The 22,382-nt window shown below is 41.7% G+C and overlaps 1 protein-coding gene across 4 annotated transcripts in view; it reads right to left on the bottom strand.

Moving 5' to 3' along the window:
• Positions 1–22,382, bottom strand: part of ETV6 (ETS variant 6) — a 132,580-nt gene that overhangs the window by 5,359 nt on the left and 104,839 nt on the right. For all 4 annotated transcript variants that reach the window (XM_021393445.1, XM_021393473.1, XM_021393463.1 and 1 more), the window contains 3 exons: positions 21,978–22,112; positions 20,504–21,046; positions 2,654–2,796 (listed from right to left, as the gene is read on the bottom strand). In XM_021393445.1, coding sequence (XP_021249120.1) covers positions 2,654–2,796; positions 20,504–21,046; positions 21,978–22,112 — 821 coding nt within the window. The remainder of the gene's footprint in view (positions 1–2,653; positions 2,797–20,503; positions 21,047–21,977; positions 22,113–22,382) is intronic.

Here is a 22,382-nt window from a genome sequence, read left to right as displayed (position 1 = left end):
ATTCTGCTGTTTGCAGGCCCATCCTGTGCCTCCAGCTCTCAACAGGAAAAAATTCTGGATCTCTTTTCACACAAGGCAATTTAAGTGAGAAAGTCTACCAAAATTCCAAGTGAGGTTTTTCTACAGTTTCTTGGATCGCATATCGCATTAAAGGCTTAATCAACTACAAGAAGAGACTCTAGATGGAGATGCTCACTCTACATGGGATGTGACAGGCCTGTTCTTAATGAATCCACCTTTTGTAAAATGAAAGAACAGTGGCTAATAGACTGCATTTGTCAGCAATCCTTGCTAAGAGCACTGTTCCTCTGGGATTCCCCTCCATTAACTAGTTAATACTTACAGCGTACTTTGGAGATTGAGAGCCTGTTTGTCCCCTCCTTATAGCAGTGTAAATCAAGAAGTCCATTTGGTTGAACATTTGCCACTGTGGCAGAGCCTCCCCTTCATTTTGGGAACTGTTGACCCCACAGCCAGAGCACTGCAGGGTGACTGAGGTATGGCCCTGATCAAGACAGCAGGGACAGGCATAGGCAGAGCTGTATGTGAGCAGCTGCCATAGTACTTGCCTGGCTTGGGACAGCAGGATCAGTTCCTCAGGCTACATCTGCATGAAGAGCATTTTTTTCAGTACAAAGAGCACTGGTTACCACGCTGGCAAAGAAACTTACAGTAGAGAGGGCACTATACTAGCAAACCCACGTTTGCATGAGCAGCTGCCTTGCCATACGCGAAACAAGTCAAACTAGCAGAAGCATGCTTTTACACTCTGAGATCTCATGCTAAGACTTTGGCTTGGCACAGCAGTGTCAGTCCAAGATCATGCAGAAGTCTGTAGTGACCACCCAGCCTTATTAAAAGAGACTGAACTGCCTGTCTAAAATGGCCGTGAGGCCCTGCCTTGACCTCAGCTGCTCTGCTAAGGAAAGCCATATTAAGAGCTCCTATAGCAATTAAACATGAAGAATGTCAATGATTTCTCTGTAAAATCTAGACTCCAATCATTAGGAAGACCCCTGAAATAGTGTATATTCTTTTCCCATTTCTTACATGCTAAAAGCCACTGTGTCCCAAGTGACTAGTAATTTGAAGTAGCTTCAATTTTAGACATTTAAAACGAGACCTGATGGCAAGACTTGATTATTGCCACGGAGGTGAGGTAAGAGCAGAACTCCCAGTACCGCAGCCCAAAATCTCTAAAAGAAGTGTAAATCATGTCACAAGAGAAAATCTTGACCTTATCAACATTTTAGGCTATGTATACTCATATACAGAATCACAGAATGGTTGGGGTTGGAATGCATCTCTGGAGATTATCTACTCCAGTCCCTCAAAGTGGGGACAACTAGAGCTAGTCCTTAGATCTCTGTCTAGTCTGGCTTTGAACACGTCCAAGAAACTCCAAGAATGGAGACTCCAGTCTCCCTTAGCAACCTGTTCCAGCATCTGACCACTTTCCTGGCAAAAACACGCCAAACGTAGGGTCATTCTTCGCCAGGTGTGAAACTCTGCATTTCCTCTTGGTAAGTTTCATGAGATTCTCATTAACCCTTCACTATGTGCAGGTCTGTCTTGCACAGCAGCACAACTCTGTGGGGGTATCAACCACTCTTCCCAGCTGTTGTTTTTTTTGAAGTATCAACTGAAATCTTGTTGACGGTGTATTCTGTCCCATCATCCATGTCATTAATGAACATGTTAAACAGTGCTGACTCCAGAATCAATCCCCTGCATAATACCACTAATAACTGGACTTTGTGCTGTTGATCACAATTCTTTCAGAAAAGCAGTTCAGCCACTTTTCAGTTTACTTTGCTGCAGTCTTTTCTAGTCTACACTTCATTAGTTTTGTCTGAGGATATTATAGAAGTGACAGTCTCAAAAGCCTTTCTAAAGTCAAGATAACCAATATCTACTGTTCTTCCTGCTGCCACTGAGCTAGTCATTTTATCATAGTTCATTAATCCCTAGTTGGTCATGTTGGTGAAGCACAATTTCTCTTTTATAAACCTGTGCTGACTACTCATATATGACTGTAATCATATGCATACATTCATAAAGATATACTCATAAAGATATATCTGTACATACTCAGCTCCAAACGGCAAATATCAGTAACTGTTTTCCAGTGAACAGAGCAGAATGAACCTCTTACAGAGAAATGCATAATCTTACAGCATTTGCTGTCAATCACAAGACAGAAGCCTTTCTTTCTGTGATACCTGAGTAGAAAGGAACATAGAAAGGAAGCTCCTACTGAGGTGTTGTACACAGCTCCTTGCAGACCATGTCTTAACTAGATGTTAGGTTAGACGTCCTTAGCATCAAGTTTCAGGAAGAGAAGAGATGCCTTGAGAAAGAAGGACCGTTAATTCTTGCATTCCTCCTAATTTTATAATTAAATTCATTTTAATTTAACAACTAAACAACTAAATGCCTTTGAACCAAACCAACAGGTTCTTCATGTGAAGGGTAAGTTTTAGTGCTTGAGGCTAGATGCTTTATACTCTAATGTAAGTACAATGAAAGATTATAACCTTCCAGGAGTGGTTTATATGCACATGCTTCCTTCCTTTTCCCTTGTTTTTAAGTAAATCCTGTGATGTTATAAAAGATGCTGTGCCATAGGAGGAAAAATACATTGCTCCCTTACCTTGTGGTTTCCCCACAGCCGGGCCAGCCCATTGGGATCCACTATCCGAAATATTTTGGATTCCTTATCTTCCCATCGGATGAAATTTTCGTACCGGCTGTCAGAAAGCAGCTGATAAACATAATCCCAAAGCAACCTACAGTCTGTAAAAAGAGAAGAAAGAAAATACTGTTCTTTTCTTCCGATTAATTCTGGGAAATTCTGGGTGGATATCTAGTGAAAGAACAGTGAAGGTTAGGGCTGAAACAGCTGCTGCAATCTGAAATGCAAATAGCTTGGTTGTTATTGACTAGTATCTGCAAAATGTACTGGAATATATAGCCTCTTTTGATGCGTCCTAGTCGTCCTGCCACTAACTGAGCATCTTTATCACATTACAAGCTGTGTGAAATGACCTGCTGATCTTAGCTGTGTGTTTGCTATTGTAGTGACGCACATAAAACCACCACAGTTGGCCCTGGTGCTGTTTCAGGCTCTTTCAGTGGGAAAATCAACAACCTGAAACCTGCTTTCCATGCTTGAGGCTTTTCCTTTCTGTGTCAACTACAGGGGTCTGAGGCATAGGCAATGCTGCAGCTTTTCTTTAAAACAGAGCATTTCAGTGTTCCATGTCACATAAAAATGTTGCCTTCTATCATTTTTCAATTTGATTTTTGTTTTTTACAGTTCATGAAAAAAACACAAGTATTATAATTACTTGAGTGCCACTGAGAGGTTAAATACTTTCTATTTGGATAACTGAATTCAAATTTCCTCTTGGCAAACACTCTTTAGGTGGCTAATTAAAGGTCTAACAGATACTTAGGTTATAGTTTAGTGTTTTTCAGTTTTATGGCAGTCTCTTGAGACTGGGGAAGCCAAGAGCTGAGCTACTCCTACTTCCTGCTTGCAACATGTGTGTGCAGAAGTAACTATGAAATATGGAAAGCAAATTGCACAGAGCGAGGGGTTCTGCTGCTGTCAGAAACAACAGGGTTTTTATAGATGAACTGTCCAGATCACTCAGATGGCCATGTAGTTGTATTTCACTTTGAATGCAAAACCTGAGACAAAATGCCTGAGACATGACTTGTTGCATTGGTTAGAGGACTGGTAACCAAAGACATCTAGATTCTAGGTGCTAAAATGGATTCTTGCCAGCCTGTCTATTTCTGTCTGTCTTGGTTTGATATGTTTTACAATGGGGATATGATGATATGTTCAGTCTGAGAATATAAAATGCTTTTTGAAAAGGCATATGAATAATACATTCAATGAGTGTACCTGAAGCGGTTAGAGATATTAACATTATTGACGGCATTTCCCACTTTCAAACTGTTATCACTGAAACCCGTACTGTCTCTCAAGAAAGCATAGGAAAGGAAGGAGACATTCAGAATTTTTGACTGGAAAAAGGTACTGCTAGCTAGGACCAGGACCGGACCTGAGAAATAATTCTCTCCTACTCATTCCCCAGTGACCAGCCTAGACTGGCCCTTTCTCTGTACAGGGATACAGAGAAACCTTCCTCTCACCCCAACTTGCATCCTTGGTCCAGGCACCTACACCAAGGCTGCAAATACAAAGCAGATAGCTAGCTAAAACTAAATGCTGTAATGTTGAACTCTGCTGCTTCTAACCCTTTATACAGCACTAGGCAAAAGCGACTACAATCAACTTTCCACTAATCATGTTTCACATAAATATATTTAATCTATTAGACATGCATGCATCTGAGAAAAAATCTTCTTTTCTAGATTTCATTTACAAGGAACAAGGGAAGGGAGAATATATTGCTGCAGTGGTTTGAGCCTTTTAATAATGTGGGAGATGCTCAGGTAATATGGTAGGAAGAGCCCACAAAAGCAGTTTCTTGACACACGTGCAATTCATTTCTGAACTCTTTCATTGAAAGGCTGTATAAGAAAAAAAAATCAGGAATCTTAATTAAAAAAAATAAAAATCTTTAAACACCATTTTTCTTCTCCTTCATCAATTCTACTGGCTCTGACTCCTCAGGGCATATTTCACCAAATGATCAGAGTTGCATTGTAATAGTGTTACATTAAAAAAACTACGATTTTTTTTTCCTGAAGATCTCTATGTTTACTTCACTAAAATCACCGTAAAGGTGATACAATTTTCTAGGCCAGCAGTGAATCAGTCACCAAGGCCACACAAGCCATCAGCAGGCAACAAGTCATCACATGGAAAACTCACCTCTCATCTGCCAACTGGACACCAGACAGATGTAACCAAAAAAGCACTTTCCACCTCTGCAGTTGGGTAGCTAACAACTGTTACTAGAGTTGGATTTGAGGGTGGCAGGAATGGTGCTTTGGCCAAGAGCAGTTTCTAGAGCTCAGAGGGGCTGAAGTAGGCCAGAGGAGGGGACTCACGTGGATCCCCAGTAAACTGGGAGCTATGAAAATCCTCCCCATAGCCATGTTTCAGGGCTTATTTCAGTCAGTTGAACAGGAATGTACAGGAATAATTGTGGCTTCTGCTGAGGCTTACAAGGTCCAAACAGAGCTAAAATCCTGTAGTGTGCTCAGTCATGCCCCAGCAGCTGGAAGCTGCTTCAAATTGGAAAACATTCACTTAGCTGATATTACGGAAAAAAAGAGAACCTTTTGGTCAAGCCATGAATTTATTGGAAACTTGTGGGGAGAGGAAAGATACGTAGTTCTGTGGCTGAAGCAGTGCTTTCAGACTATGCTAGGAGGTTGCTCAGGTGTTTGACTGACATATGGCCTCCGCATGAGAGCGCTATATGGTGCCAGTGCCCAATGTCAGTCATTTGGTTTTGATGGTGTCACTACTGCCAGTCCTAGGAGAGTACTTCCTTGGTGCTGCTAGAGGGATGGCACTCCCACACAAACATGTGAATGTCAGACTTACATTCTTGAACGTGTAACCTGTGGCAGAAATTGTCTGATTATATTAACTTACAAATAATACCTACAGTTCTGCAGAGATATCATTTGCCCCAAACTTTATTTTCATCTCATTATTTGCAATCTGCAACGTTATCCATAATCAATAGTATATTGCTGTAACTATGCTCCAGAACATTTCCAAGTGTACAAACACAACTCCTGCTGAAGGGAATGACAGACTCTTCAAGTCCCCTGTACAGTAGCCCTGGAAACGAGTTTTAGGAACCTCATATCTTCTTGAAAGCTGACTAGAACTGTGTAAACTGTGAGCATCACACTATTTCATGGCTGCACATTCACCTAAGTGAGGCTTAAAAGTAAGTTCTAACATAATAGCTTTGGTTGTTTTTCATTGGCTACCACTACTTCACATAAGCACCCTCTGCTCTCCTTTCACAAAAACAAGAAAGCAAAAAAAGGTGAGCCCAAGATGTCTGGGTGGCAAATTATTGGACTAACAACAGAGCTTCAGACTTTCATAAGAGATCATATTCAAGTACAAATTTGTTTTTGTTGTTCACTTAATTTTTCCAGTGGATTCAGTCTAAGCTTGAATATAAACGTTCCTCAAATGAAAAGAGCTCAGATTTGCATCTTGAGATCTTCACAGGAAAGTCCCAAGTGATCAAGGGGCTCATCCCATATTCTACACCAACTGAGCTGCTCAGACTTGCAGAGGTATTTAGCAGGCTGAAGAAATTTGCAAAAAAAAACCCACCACCAAAGTACCTTAAGTCTCTAAATCTCTGTTTGCTTCAACAGGAAAATTGAAAATTCTTGAAAATTCTTCTTGGCTTCTACAGTGAATTACAATCTAAAAGCTACACTTGTTATAAAAAAAAAATTATATAACTAAGTTGCAATAATTTAATGAGCTGGCATGTATCTATTCAACAACAGCTATTGTGTCTGTCTCCATCCACTGCAAATAGGAAATAAAAAGCATTTAAAACTAGTAGCTTGGTAGCACTTTGTGGAGTATTTGCATCAGTTTGCCTTAATACAGGTTTCAAATGGTGGACCTTCATTAATGTGAACACAGACATTCAGTGGTTTTTTTGGGGTCTTTAATCATGAATGATTTACAGCCTGAGTACTGTTCTCCACAGACTGCAAGTTAAATAAAATAGGAGTGTCAGGAAGGGTCTCCCTGACTGACAGAGAAGCAGCAACTAAATCACAGAATCACAATCATTTGAGTTGGAAGGGACCTTTAGAGGTCACCTAGCCCAACTTCCCTGAAATGAACAGGGACAGCTACAGCTAGACCAGGTTGCCCAGAGCCTTGATCAGCCTGACCTTGAATATTTCCGAGGATGGGGCATCCACCACCTCTCTGGGCAACCTGTGTAACTATATAAAAGCACTTTACACTTACTGCCTGTGGCCTGCCCAGGGCCTAACCTTTCCTGCCCTCTCTCCACTACTGACAGGAGCGCACTCCCCTTCAGCCCACTCCCAGGCAGCCCTAAGGCAAATGACTCCTGCCCGCCCAGGCGCCAGGGGCTGCATGTGCCGCTGTTCACCCTGTGTCCTGCTCCCACCCACCCATGGTGAGGAGCAGCTTCTTTGGGCTCCACCTTCACTGCTGAGTGCACCACAGCCATGTGCTGTGTGCCAGGCTGCAGGCGGAGTGGTGAGGGGCCAAGCAGTTCCTCCAGCTCCACATCCTCCTCCTCCTTGCCCATTTTCATCCCCACTGCAGCCCACCACCCCCTTCCACCACCCTCCACAGCCTGCCTGTGGTGGCTTACCCCTGCGGGTGGCTGCTGAGGAGACCACCCACAATTGGACCAGCAGAGACTATCTTAAGTAGGACAACAGAAACCATGGGTCAAAGACTATTTGGTATCTCTTAGCCAGTGTAATGAATCTAGAGAAAACTAGAGCCCAAGTGGAGTAGACTGCAGCCTCTGAAATTCATGAAAATGCAAGGAAAGGCAATGCTAACAATTAAAAGGAGCTTCTCTGCTGGGATAAGAGACACCTCCTCAGAAGGCCAGTAAAGACAATACAGAACACTGCATTCCCCAAGAAAGTCAAAACTCTTAAATGTATTTTCAGGAAGGATGGAGAAACTGAGAAAAGGACTTGTTTGTGGATACTGTTTCCTAAGTTTAAATCACTTGTTTGAAGAAAGTCTGGATGCTGTGAATGTCTCCAGGAAGCCTAAATCACTTCTTTGGCTATCAGAAGGCCTCCAAACGAGCAATTACATGGCACGACTCTCCACAGGGTGTGTGTTAGCTAGTGAGCTACAGCAAGAAAGCACAAGGATGTTGCAGAGGCCCAGCAAGTTTAAAAGTGTGTGAGATTCAATAAGGGAACTGAGCCAGGGGTGGTATCTAAATTGTTTGGGCATGCTGCAATTTCCCTGTCTTTTTGCTTATTTTAGCTTACTTAGAAAGTATGTCTGTGTAGCACAAGGAAACATCATTTCCCTCCTAACACACACTTACTTTTTGTTTAAGTGAACTCAGATGGTTGAAATTTGTACAATCTGAAACTAAAGGGATTTTGTTGAAGAGGGAGCTGGGACTGAGAGGCTTTAAGGTAATGCAGTAACAAACAACTCAGTCAAAGTGGGAAGGTGGTAAACTGCTGCAGCCATACAGCATGGCTTCTGAAAGCAGATGTTTCTACATCCCATTTTCTCAGCTGTACTCTTCGGTAAGACTGAGATATGTTACTGGCTAGGAATTAGGGCAAGCTATATCTTCAAATGGAGAGGAATGGCTAGAACTTTCTTTCTGTGGTTAATGCTTCTAGGGGGATTTTTATACTTAAGCATAAGGAAACGATAAGTTATAGTTAGTTGGCCTTCAAAACACCTCCCATAAAGACTGCCCTACTTGTGCAAGAGGCACTTCGGCTAGTAACAGCCATGTACTGTAAAGCCCTAAGCTCAGCTGAGCTGCAGGAAAGCCTGAGGGCTGCCTGCCCATCCAGCCCCCTGGCCACTGCTTGGCTACCAGGGTTGACACAAGACACAAGAAAAATAAGCAGTGGTAGAGCCCTGGAGAGGGTGAGTGAGAGGAGAAAAGGAGTGTTTGGGGTTTGAGGAGTGGGACGAAATCTCTCTGACAGCAGCAAGCCTGCCTCCTCACTCTAGTTTTAAGACCCTCTTTTGTGAGGCAGAAGCACCCAAGCCTCAGCCACTCCTCCTTGGCATAGTAAAACTCAGTTTCTCTTTTTCAGTTTCTCAGCTCTTCTGGATGAGAAGCTGTTTACTGCCCACATTTACAGCACTCCTTTCAGCAATGTTACAAAAAAGGGTAGACATAGTATTGTTAAGAATCCCTTATTACAGTCAAATAGTCACTGTGTGACTGAAGTCGTGGATTACTAATTCTTCATTTCAAATATTCTTTAAGTCTACGGGCACAGTCTTCTGAATACATACCTAAAGGAACTCTGACATGTAAATAATCCCTAATGGCTACATGATGTCAATACATATATTCCTTAGACTTAAAATACAATATCATAATGATCTATACATTCAACATTACTGATTTTAGGTTTGTAGTATTTTGATACTTGTCCAGTCATTAGGAAATGACTTCTCTGGTATCAGTTTTCCAAGGCAGACACACAACTAGCAGTCTTGATGTTGCAGTGGTGAGATAATTCTTAAATCTGCACCTCTTAGACTAAACAATACTGCTAACAATATAGGCATGCATATACTAAAGATCTTTTTTGTTCAGAATATCGCATTCTTCTGCAATGCAATATTACCTAAAATATACACTGCATCTAAGACCTTTGTTGTTTGTGAAGCCCATGACAAAGAAGTAGAGCTACCTCTCTTCACGTATCAGCTACCAAAATCGTCTTTAACCACAGAAATGTTCTACAAGACCCATCCACAGCTTGCCCTGGAGATCATTACATAAAATACATTAAATATAGCTATTGACTGACTTGGAAACAAACATGGCTTTAAGAGAAAGAGATTGTAAGTTTGCCATACTCTCTCTGACATCAGCTGATGTTCTACTAATTGTTGAGCAGGTTAGTCTAAAATTTCTCCAGCATGATTATCATTTGACTTAAATGGTTCTGCAATTTCCACTAGCTGAAAAGTTTTCCCAAGCTCAAGCCACATGTTTTACAAGGTGATACGTACTTCAACTGCATTTGTTCAGAGAGAAGCAAACATCATGTGAACAGCTGTTCACAACTGAGTCTAATGGACAGAACATATCCAGAATTCTGTTATTCTGGTTTCTATAAGCACACCTGAAGTGTGGCTAAGATAGCTAACATGGTTATACTTATGGTATCAAAACTGTGAACTGGTAAATTTCAGCTGGCCATAGCTGCTGGCAGGAAAAGGTCTCTATCTCCCTTCTATTTTTTTCTTCCTTCCTCCTGCTGCCTACCTCAGATTTCACTGTGCACTGATTTATCAAATCATAGAATCATAGAATTGCTCAGGTTGGAAAGGACCTTAAAGATCATCAAGTCCAACCGCAACCTAACCATACTACTCTAACTCTAACAACCCACTGCTAAATCATGTCCCTGAGCACCACATCCAAATGGTTTTTAAAAACATTCAGGGATGATGACTCAACCACCTCCCTGGGGAGCCTGTTCCAGTGCTTAACAACCCTTTCTGTAAAGTTTTTCCTGATATCCAACCTAAACCTCCCTGGCGCAGCTTGAGGCCATTTCCCCTTGTCCTGTCACCTGTCACCAGGGAGAAGAGACCAGCCCTGCTCTCACTGCAATCACCTTTCAGGTATTTGAAGAGAGCAGTAAGGTCTCCCCTCAGCCTCCTCTTCCCCAGACTAAACAGCCCCAGTTCCTTTAGTCTCTTCTCGTAGGGCATATTCTCCAAGCCCTTCACAAGCCTTGTTGCCCTTCTTTGGACCTGCTCCAGCACCTCAATGTCCTTTCTGTACTGAGGTGCCCAAAACTGAACACAGTACTCAAGGTGAGGCCTCACCAATGCCGAGTACAGGGGCAGGATTACTTCCCTAGTCCTGCTCACCACACCATTCCTGATACAAGCCAGGATGCCATTGGCCTTCTTGGCCACCTGGGTACACTGCTGGCTAAATTCAGCCAACTGTCCATCAGCACACCAAGGTCCCTTTCTGTCAGGCAGCTTTCCAGCCACTCCTCCCCAACCCTGTAGGGTTGCCTGGGGTTGCTGTGACCAAAGTGCAGGACCCGACACTTGGCCCTATTGAAACTCGTATGGTTTACCTTGGCCCATCGATGCAGTCTATCCAGGTCCCTCTGTAGTGCCTTTCTACCCTCTGGCAGATCAACACTCCCTCCCAACTTGGTGTTGTCTGCAAACTTACTGAGGGTGCACTCAATCCCCTCATTAAGATCATGAATAAAGATGTTGAATAGAAGAAGCCTCAGCACCGAGACCTGGGGGACACCGCTCGTGACTGGCCGCCAACGATTTAACTCCATTGACCACAACTCTTTGGGCCCGGCCATCCAGCCAGTGTTTCACCCAGCAGAGCATATGCCCATCCAAACCGTGGGCAGCCAGTTTCTCCACAAGGATGCTGTGGGTGACAGTGTCAAAGGCCTTACTGAAGTCCAGGTAGACCACATCGACAGCCTTACCTTCATCCACTAAGTGGGTCACCTTGTCATAGAACGAAATCAGGTCTGTCAAACAGGATCTACCATTCATAAACCCATGCTGACTGGGCCTGATCCCCTGGTTGACCTTTAACTGATCCACGATGTATCCTGAGATTATCCATTCCATAACCTTCCCTGGCATTTAATTCATTCAAACAGGAGAAAACAAACCCCGCAAAAAACACTGGCCTGCTTTCTGCTATTTCAGAGCTGAATCTACTTGCAGGATCTGGTGACTGCTACTGCCAGCACAAAAGAAAGTGGCAAGACTACACTGGCAGAGTTGACAAGATGGAGAGCAAAGGGGGAGAGGCCCCCCAGAAGGTGCCTGCAGATCTTCAGTCTACAGTCTGTGACCATTTCCCTTGTTTGAGAAGACCAGAAAGTCTCTGAGAAGAGGGCACTACTTTAGAGCATCTGGATTTGTTTCAACTGTAGCCAGAAGCAAGAAATCATTAAGGTTAATGGCTGTTCACTTGTACAAAAAAATTAAAGGTTAGGAGAGAACTCCTGAGTCCTGACTTGTTTTAAGCTTGCCATAGAGTTGAGCTCCCAACTGCATTTTAACCACATCCTCAACTCTGCAACAGACAGAGCTTTCTGGACAAGCCAAATGGACCTTCAGACTATCAATCTGGTACATGATGCTCACCAGGTTGGCTGGTACTATAATTCATTTCGGGAGTATGGTGAGAATGACTTTATCAGCTTTCCTTTACCACACAGACAGAGAGGGATGAAAATTAAAGCTTGTGGTAAGGACAGGGAAGGCATATGACTGGATTGTATCAAATCACCTCCTGCATATTTTCTGAAAGTTTTTTTTTTTTTTGGTGGCAAAAGACAGTACAAGCAGAAAGAAAGAAATGCTACAGTAGGGCTACTGCTGTGTTGAAACAGTTATAAACAATACAGTCTCAATATCTAAGTACATCACAAACTTATTTTAGAAGTCAAAACTACAAAAAAAGTAAACGAATCTCATAAATAAGGGGTTAAATGGCTCTGAGGAGTGTGGGGTGCTAAGCATTAATACTACATGGTAATCTGGGTCCAGGTTACAAAGAGAGAAAGGGCTTTCTTTCCACTAATATTGGCTGCTGCTAGAAGCAATGTGGTAAGGTGGTGTAGTTAAGCCGATGTTTCTATGTGGAGAAACCTCCTGACAGACAACTGTTTGTTCAGCTTTGTAAATTCAAGGTGGGGCTGGAGAAATAGGTTGCCAGATCACACAATGCAATGGTTGTATGTTGCTTCTGTCTTGTACCCAAATGCTGATCAGGCAGAAGGAAAGCAGAAACCTGAGACTGTCATGTTTTTAACAGTTGTAGAAGTAACAGGGCAAGATAAGGCCAAACTCTGTCTTTGGCAATAAAAATGTATGAGAAGGAGGAGACTCCAAAAAGCTCATATTTCTCATGTGGTTGTAGAAAGGAGCACTCAGATACCAAAGGATATGTAATGAATGGGCCAGAGACTGAAAAATGACAGCTTTATAGATGAGGATCCTGGAAGATAAAGACTACTGTATAAAGAAATGTGTTTTTTTCCCTGTCATATTCTTCTGTTCCATATCCACCAGACAAGTATTTTCAGTATCAAATTTCAAGTGTTCTTTTTACCTGCTCCACCACAATGGTAGGGATCACTCCTCTATTTATTCTGATAAAAAAATCTGCTTCTGATCCTCCTGTGGCTTCTCCTCGCCTTAATTGCTTATGAAGGGCAACGACAAGGAAAAGGGGAAGAAATTCAGCCTCTGCCTGTTCTTCTCCTCACTGGTATCCTACAAACACCTCACATCTTGTTTGACACCAGAGAAGTGACTAAACACTGTAACAAGAAGAATTAAAGATTAGGGATGAACATTTGTCTTCTGAATCCTGCTCAATGGAAGCAGGCAAAAGCGAAAGTGACTCTACTATGGTTCTCAAACAGGGTAGTAATTTTTGACCTCACAATGTGAGAGGCTCCAGTATCTTCTGTCACAAGCAATAGTGCAAACATTTGTATGCCATTTCTAACAGATTAGTATTAAAATAAGACTTAAGTAAGCCTGTCTCCAAAGAGAGTACAATGTAGTGTCAACACTAAGGTGTATTGTCCCAGTTTAACTAAGTGTTCAAAGTAATGCAGGTTTACTTTGTAGAAGAAAATCTACTGACACAACTCCAGCCTGAAGAAAGTGTGCAATATACAGGGAAAATAAAGCTCATACTTTCATAAAAAATGCTAGGTACTTGAGCTGTTTAACATCCTGCTGACCTCAGTGGCAGTTGAGTGTACTCTAAACCCACTTACCACATCCATCTAGCCATGATGTATAGATGCTGCAGAACAGTAATGAGAAGGATGAAGGCTAGATGACTGAGTTTTCTTGTAGCTTGGTCAGTCATGCCTTCTGTAAAGACCAGAACAAGCCCTGGCAGAAGTGCTCCTACCAGAGCACTTTCTGCTCCTGTAACTTTGCAGAATGGAGGCATCTGTAAAGTAAGACGCTTTACAGAAAATCTGAAACTACCTATCCAAGCTGTTGCCATTCAGCTATTGCTTGAGTGACACTGGTTAAATTGGCAGGGAAGGCACACTTTCATATTTAAATTAATTGTTAATGCCATGTTAAGATGGCTCTCAAGGTTATAATGAAAACTTCTCCAATGAAAATGAACTCTGTGAGCTTGATTCTCATTCATACCTCAGTCTCTCTGTAGTAGTCTGGCTCTTCCCAAGAGGTTTGAAATTGATGTGGTGTGTACTGCAAATATAACACTGTACATGACTGCAAGGACAAGTAATTAAACAAGGCCAGTGGCATTATAACTGTCATATCCAAATGGGAGTGACAGGGCATACCTACACCAAAAATCCCTGATTCTTTCAAGTTTCACGCTTGCTGCCCTATGCAAAGGAGGATCAGCTGGAAATCAAGCACTCAACTCCCAGTGCTTACAACTCTGCATGCTGAAATGAACCACTGTTTTGGCTTGCTGTAGTTTGCCAGGCTGTAACTTGTAACTGCTCAGCTGCTAAGACTGGAAGTGGGTCTTGCCTCAGCTGCCCCCAAGTAAAGGCAGTGCTTCACAAAAGCCCACCAGTCAGTATGCTGTTGTCAAAACCCTGCTGGGATCATGTCTTGTGATGGCTGAAGATAGCCTTTGCTTTCTCAGGCACATATACACTAGGCTCCTACAGCATTAGCAATGATATGTGCTTTCTTAAAGAAAGTAGAATACCTCTAAGGAAGCACATGACAAAAGCCAAGTATCTACAGCTTGGTTTGTCAGCCCTCATCCTCTGCAAATGAGGACATCCTCTGCAAACACTTTCAGTTTAGATAAGAGTTCATCACAGTGAAACTCATGACGCAGATCTGGCAGTCGGGAACAGTAACAAACAGTGATGCTTAATCACTGGCTGGAGGGCTGGAGCACTCAGAAAACCCAAAAAATGTAGGTTCTTTCCAGTACCAAGTGCTACAGTAGGTCTCTGTGGACATGTCTGTCCACAATAAGTGACTTCTAGAAGTTTTCTAAGCACAAAGCAGTATTGTCACTCTGGAATAAAGTCACTTACCAATGACCGAATGACTTTGAGAGGGAATTAGGTTTGTGCCTTTACTACAAACACTTGTTGTCCTCACTGACTTACACATGAAGGCAGTCCACACCTTCAGGAAAGATCAGAAAGACTGAACTGAATACAAGAATCCAAGTCTCTGCCTCAGTAGCAGGTAGGCACAGAGTTGGGCAGGTTCTGCTTTTAGTTGGAGAATGCAACTGCAACACTGATGCACAAGCAGCTATTATCACAGCATCATTATGGCTGGCTTTAAAAGCTGCAACAGGCAAAAGCAGGAGCAGGGAGTTCATTAAGTTATGTACCTGGCCTCTATCTGGTTTATGGATAGCTCAGATTGCTGTTATGATGAGAAGTGTAGTGAAGAATAAAACCAGGAGTATCAATCAGACTTAACAGTAGTGCAGGGTCTGAGTTGTTTCAGTTTTTAAATTGGTTAATATATTTTTAAACAAACTGCAATCTGCAAATGTGAGGCACTGTAGCATAACAGGTGTTACTGGTCACTAGTATCTGAATGTACACTTAACAGAGTGGGGGACTGGTCAGATACTGTCTACTGATAGATTTTATTTTGCTGTACAGGATAGCTTTCTCTTTCACACTGTTTCTGGTCAGTGCTGGAACTCTTGCAAACACCGTTCACCTTTTTGTGGCCTTACTTTTTTTTATATTTACCTTCTCTGTTTGGACAGTAAACATCTGGGGGAGGGACTTCAGCACAATAGAGCCCATAGACACTATCATACTGCAAAGGAAACAGGAAGCTACATCCCTTCTGTGAGGGCTAATAGCATTAGTTCCTGCAAAACTTTGAACTCATAAGGTGTGCTTAGTTGTAGGATTTTACCCCCATTATTATATAGGTATAACTATTTTTATCTCCTTTCCCACTCTCCTTCCCTACTACCCACCACAGGCCTATAGTAACCATGCCTGTAGAAGCATTTTTGTACAGGAAGGAAAATAAACTGATGTGGTATAACTGCATTTATACAAGAGATTTTGCTGAATTACTAGTTAAAAAAAAAAGACATTATCCTACAACTTGTCATGATTGTGAATGTCACATTGACAAACGTGGAGTAAATGTGGATGCTGGGACACCAAATCCTAGTGGGTAAGTTGAGGAAGAATGACCATGTTGCAGTATTTTGAAGTGCAGTGACTTACAAAGTCACTCAATCAGCTGAGTTTGTTTTTCTTATTCTCCTTCAAAAGAAGCTTTCCAGCTCAACTCTGAAGTAAAAAATAAATAAATAAGAGTTGATTCACAGATTTTTTTAGCACTCTGTTTGTGAAAGATTCACTCAGTTAACCCCTCCAGTCTTTTCCTCTTCTACACAAATTTTTGAGAAGTGATTAAACTTTTCAAATAAAGGGAGAGGAGAATCCTGTTTCCCCTCCAACCTCTCTCCAGACAGCTCTGCAAATCTACTGTATTTACAGGGCTTTGAGGTGAAATATCTCCCTGTGCTCAGAGCCAGCACATGGCCTATGCCCATCTTAAGCACTGTAGACTTTAGTACAACGTGAGTCATTCATGACTGCTGTGTTCTCAACAGAGGACTGCATTTTCAGCTTTGACTATTTCTACAGAGAAGTCAGGTACATAAAATCTGTTGGGCTTAAGGCTATGCTCCTGCACTCTCTGGACTTTTGGCACCCTGGGGGACGGGGCAGAGATCTCAAGTCAGAAGCTGAGTTGGAGGTGGATCTCTGTCATGATTTCAGCAGGGCAAGAGTCTTGCTTGTCTTTCTTCCTACAGCAGTCAATAGTTTTATGGGCCAAACCAATACAGTAATGTGGTAATGTGCCTCCAAACTGTTTAAACATTACCTGGCTTTTCCTTATACTCTTGATGGGGAAGAAACAAATCTGGCAGCTCATAAAGCCAAATACAGCCTCGTTGCTAAGGTAACTCAGCTGATAAGAATAGCATACTAATAGACAACGGCAGGCACAAGAGACTTACCTGCCTTTGAATTCTTCTCCCTTCTAAGTGTAGAGCAGAATCAAAAGCAATATTCAGGGTGGGGATCTACAGCTATGCTTGTCCTTCCAAACTACTTGTACAAGGTGGATAGGTCTGCCTAAGGCATGCACAGAGTGACCCACAGCTTCATGGGGTTCCTCGGTTTCCAGCTCCAACAGGACCTGGAACACCTGGGAGGAGTCGAGTTGCACCCACAATCATTTTCTGGCACTTCATCCTTCCTATCTGCATGGTCATTTGGTTAGATTCTGTACTGGACAAATGGCAGTGCCAAAGCAAAGGGGTAGCACAGTGCGTATTACCCAAGTTTCACTGCTGCAGGTTGCCTGGATTCATGGACAAGCTTTTCTGTCCCAGAAAGCTAGTAAAGAAAAACACTGAGAACTAAAATTTCAGAATCTCAGAAACCTGCTCAGCAAAGTATTTCCTCTCACAAAAAAAAAAAAAAAATGCTTAGAATTGTCTTAGTGAGTTTTAAGTGCCTGAATTAAAAGCAAGGTATTTTGCAACATGTCATTATATTCTCATGCTTCTAAGTCAACCTCTATGTGACAAATAAGGATGAAATCAAACCTACTGTAACTGGGTAATCTCCTAACCTTGCACGAATTCCTGTATCTCCCTTTAGGCAACTAACAAGTTTCTGGTTAGATCTGCTAAGTCAAGTACCCATTTTCCTTCCTTCTAGCAAGCTGAAGTGTATCTGGCTGTCTTAAAAAGGAGTTTTGATACCTAAACATAGCTGTATGTTGAGAGCCAGCTCTGGTAGAAGTCGACAGCAGAGCTCCCAGGTGAAGCAATCGTGGCAGAACTTCAGCATTGCTGCAAGGACAGTTTCTGGTGGCAGTGGTTCCACCACCGGTGCTGTGCATGTCTTAGCCCTGATGCATCCAGAAAACCTGCCAACACAGGAACCCTCATCTGTCCTTGTAGCTTGGGGAAGAGCCTTTATGAGATATCAAAGTCCTAAAGTGTTTGATAACAAAACCCTCCTAGTCAGAGGTGCATGGAAAGTGGAATTTCTATTTTGCAGAAGAGCTAATTTCAAGCACCTTTCTTGATCAAAACTGCAACTGACTTTAAAAAAAGAGAGATGTGTTTTTCTTTTTCTGCAAGGTGGAATCCTTTGAGACAATCCGGTTGAACCAAGAAGGACTGCTTTTTTTTAGTAAGCCAGATGGAGTGTCTGCTTGCAAGAGTTCAAGTCAGAGGCTGTCTACCAACAAACATTGTTGTTGCTTTGAATTTGAAGTTCCAGTGGGAAAATAGTGTATCGCACTCCTTTGTTAAACATCCTTTCCTAGGGGCTTTTAGTATTTTTAAATGATGTCATAGCTATAGATGACTACTGATGCTTGAGTTAGATAGTTTAAATCTTGTCAGGTATATTTACAGGGATGTAAGTCTGCCTTTGGATCATCCCAATCTAGTGACCTCTAGCTCTGACAAAGTTACATTGAAGACTCACGCATACTGTGTTAAGAGAATAGCTAAATAGACTCTATCTACAAGTAAACAGGCTATGAGGAATCTTGAGTCAGGGAAGAATTTCTTTTACAATGTAAGATATCTGTTTTGGGAATAGAACACATTTTTGAGCTCAGTCCAGTGTTTTAGTCAGAAGCACATGGGGCTTCCCTAGTAGCTACTCCTCATCGCTGCTTCCCATGAAAATCACCTGCATGCAAATGGTTAAGTAGATAGAAAGTCAAGGCTCTCTTCTCACCATTGTAACCTGATAAATACTTAGCTCTGTGGCTGAATTATTTGTGAATATTTGCATTACTCTACCCATCAGAATTCCTTGTCCACAAAATGGAAATAATGCCAATAATGCCAATAATTTCTAAAAAGCTATTTTCACCAATACATTTGTACTGATGTATATTTGCAGTGCTAATTGTTGTAATTCTTGTGGATTCTCTTAAGTCAAAGCAGTGAGCCATGGTTGGTCAAAAGCCTCCATGTTAACTATAGCAGTGTTGGTGAAGATAAGGACACTCATGTATAAAAAGATTTATACTGACATACAAAAGAAATGCTAATACAATGAAAACATATAATCTCAAGACCTCGAAATTGAAGGCTATGAGATGGAGGAGGGAAGCAGACAGAAAGGTGTGTGCTTTCTTTCCATTGGACCTAGGTATGCTGCCATTGAATTCAAAAACACAGACAAAGTTGATTGCAGGTATGAAATATGGCCTGTTTACATTTTTGGTAGTGATTCAGATTTTAAAAAGCCTGCTTTTAAATAAGCTGTGAGACCCTTATGAGGTCCAGCTACAGGTCAGAAGCCATGAGAATTCAATCAGAACAGCACTAGCTTCTTATCCACTGCTAGTGGATTCAGTGCACAATGCATACAAAAAACCAAAGATTCCCAGTTATGTAAGAAAACCCCTCAGTTTAAATTTGAATATTGAAAAAAGAACAAAACCACATTTTTTTCTTATATTCTTTCCATAGGCTTCTTTCTTGGAGAAAGTTTTCTTCTAAAAAAAAAAATAACAACCCCCCCTGATTATCCAACACTACTGTAAGGAAAGGAAAACTCCAGAGATGCAACCAGTACAGATTCCTCTCTGACACAAAATTAACCATATTTTTTAACTTGCTGAGATTAATGGGTAATAAAAGTCAAAAGAAGAGAGACAAATGTCAGCCAGCCAAAAATTCCAAAAGATTAATTTTCATAGCTCATCTCTCTATTATGTGAAAGGATCATGGCCCTTTTTGTGCTTGACATGTGACTAGCTGGTGAGATATTCTGAATACAAAGCAATAAGTATCAAAACAAACAAACAAAAAAACAAAGCTGAGGCACCACACTGTCTGTAACAAGTTTAAGGCACATAAGGGACTGAAATGAAAAAGCTGTTTTAAAATGTACCCATGTGGACATGCATAACAGCCCACAGGAACTGGGTATCACATTAATTTGCTGCTGATATAAATGTATGGAATGTTTTTGGGTGTGGTGTGTATGGTGTGTATTTACACCCTTCAAAACATAATAGTTAGTGGGGCATTCAGCACATTTCTGAAGTGGTTCAATTCCCCTTCCCACTCTCCCTATCTATTTACAGTTCCCTTTCAAGTACAAAAAACATTTTCTGTAACCTCAGCTTCCTGATTCAGCTGTTGTGATGTCAGTTATTTACGATAACAAAAGCGAGACAATGACTGTGGTTTGTGTGGGACAAAGGCAACCTTGTTTCTGTAATAAGGGACAATCCTAGCATGAGAAGAACAGGAAAGCCTACAAAGTAGGACTCTGAGGTGAGATTTCATTAGTCCCACCATCTCTGTAATAGCAAGTTTGACTGCATTGTCTCAAATACAACCGACAGATGCTGTCTGCATAGAACTCAACACTAAAGGGAATGCAATTCTTGGAAAATTACTTCTTTGCAGGACAAGGCTTTCGAGATAAGCACCTTGGGAAACAAATGGATTGCTAGTGGGTAGCGAGGCAGCAAATGTCAAGACTTACACGTTTCAGTACTAATTACGCATTCTGTGGTCACAATCATGTCACTGCATCCTCACTTACCTGCCATGAAACTGGTTTAATCATACTTAACTGCCTAAACTATAGATGTAGCTAAACTTGCAGAATGCCAATAATTGCTGAGGTCACTGTGTGGCAAAAACAAATGAGAAGCTACTAACACACGGCATGGTAAATTATGAATGAAAAGTTTCAAATCTGGCGTAGCCTAGAGAAGGTCACTTACCTGCTATTCTTCCAATTGGCATTGCATGGTCCTCAGGAGGGGATACAGACACCATGATGTGGTTCATATAAGCTAACTCTTCTCGGTGGGACAGGTTGATTGGCTTTACCTCCCTGTGCAGCCCATCCTCAGACAACCTCGGCGGTTTGAAATCAGAGTGCCGGGGGTTCAGTATCAAAGGATGCATGATAGGGCTGGGCATCAGCTGGATGACCCTGGTGTTCTCCTGGCGAGGGCTGGAGGGCTTCTGAAGTACCTCAGGAGGAGGTGGGCAGTGGTTGTTCTCTACTGGGGACACTGAGAGAGGATAGGGCTCCTGGTGGTTGTTCTCTTGATGATACCTTGCCCCTGGCACCCTGTCGGCTGGGGAGAGGTGACGGACAGTGTTGTCCATAGGGGACTTCAGTGGCCGCTGATCGGAATCTGGTGATGGACGGTGGTTGTTGGTGATAGGTGATCTAGAACGATGCAACAGTTCAATGGTTGGGGTGCTGTGGTGGACTGCTTCTGTGGATGGTCTTGAAGGTCTCTGGACAAAGCTATCTATGGAGTAAAAACCCAAACAGATTGTCTGCATTGTGATCAAGCTGTACAATCTAAAAGTTAAACTCAAACTTGGGTGAAATCCTAATCTGGTTCTGCTCTGTTTTTTACCTTAAAAAGAAAGGAGTAACACTACTTTTTCCTATATTTTTTTTTCTATTAAAAAAAAAAGAATTCTATTTGATGCTTTCATAGAAGGGATCTCTTAAAAATCTTAGGCTTTGTATCTTTTCAACTGAAGGAAACATTTTGATCTGCACTGAATAAAAAGAAACCCAAATCTGCAATGCCACAAGCACACATCTATTCCTTCTTTGCCACCTGTAACAGGCATGGTGTCTAATGACACTACTAAGAGGCTAACTAATAATCTAAGCAAATACTTCTGCTGATCGTAAAAATGAGAGAAAACTGAAAAAAAAAAAAATCTCTTACCAAAATGAGTTGTTTAACCAGTTCAAAAGCTGAGCAACAAGATGGGCTCAATGCCAGGAACTTTGGCACAATGTGACTACATTGCCATTTGAAGTGGCTTTGTGTTAAATACTCCTCTCTGATCTTGCCTTTTCTCCTGCTCTGTAAACAGCTGCATCTAGATGCATCTCCAGGATACTAAAAGTCCATGAGGCACCTTTGTCTACCAATTGGTAGTGAGGAAAATCAATGTGGTCAATAAAACTTTCTTTTTTTTTTAACTCTACATCTGTTGTATCTTTTAAGGTGGCTTTGGAAGTAAGACAAAATAATAGAAAATATATGGAGAACAGGCAGTCAGCTCCTTAGGCCAACTTACTGTTAACAGCTCCAGAGACAAATGGAGAAAAGCACCTTTATTTAAGTAACTTTGGAGCCAGAAAATGACAACATTCTGTTCAGCCTTACTCCAGTCGCCTTTTTATAATAACAGTTCTCATAAGAACAAGACAGTTACCTTCATCATGGTTCTGATGTAATAGAACCTCTGACTGAGCATGGATAGAGTTCCCAGGATGGAAGAAAGGTGAGAACAGCATACGAGATTTTCTTTGCTTCAGGATATGCTGAAGGAGTTCATACAGAACATCACCTGAAAGACAAACAGTAGGACTCATTTAGCCATCTGATGCATTAATTCACGGCTCCTGGCTGCTATTTTCAGATCCAACCAGGCCTGTTGTAAAATTTTGCCTTTGACTGTTTGCAAGGTTCTTCTTTGAAAGGCAAAGAAAGAGAAAAAGGAAAAGGAAAAGGAAAAGGAAAAGGAAAAGGAAAAGGAAAAGGAAAAGGAAAAGGAAAAGGAAAAGGAAAAGGAAAAGAAAAGGAAAAGAAAAAGGAAAAGAAAAAGGAAAAGAAAAAG

The sequence above is a fragment of the Numida meleagris genome, chromosome 1, assembly GCF_002078875.1.
Source record: "Numida meleagris isolate 19003 breed g44 Domestic line chromosome 1, NumMel1.0, whole genome shotgun sequence".
Taxonomy (NCBI): domain Eukaryota; kingdom Metazoa; phylum Chordata; class Aves; order Galliformes; family Numididae; genus Numida; species Numida meleagris.
This window is presented reverse-complemented; position numbering and strand designations above follow the sequence as displayed.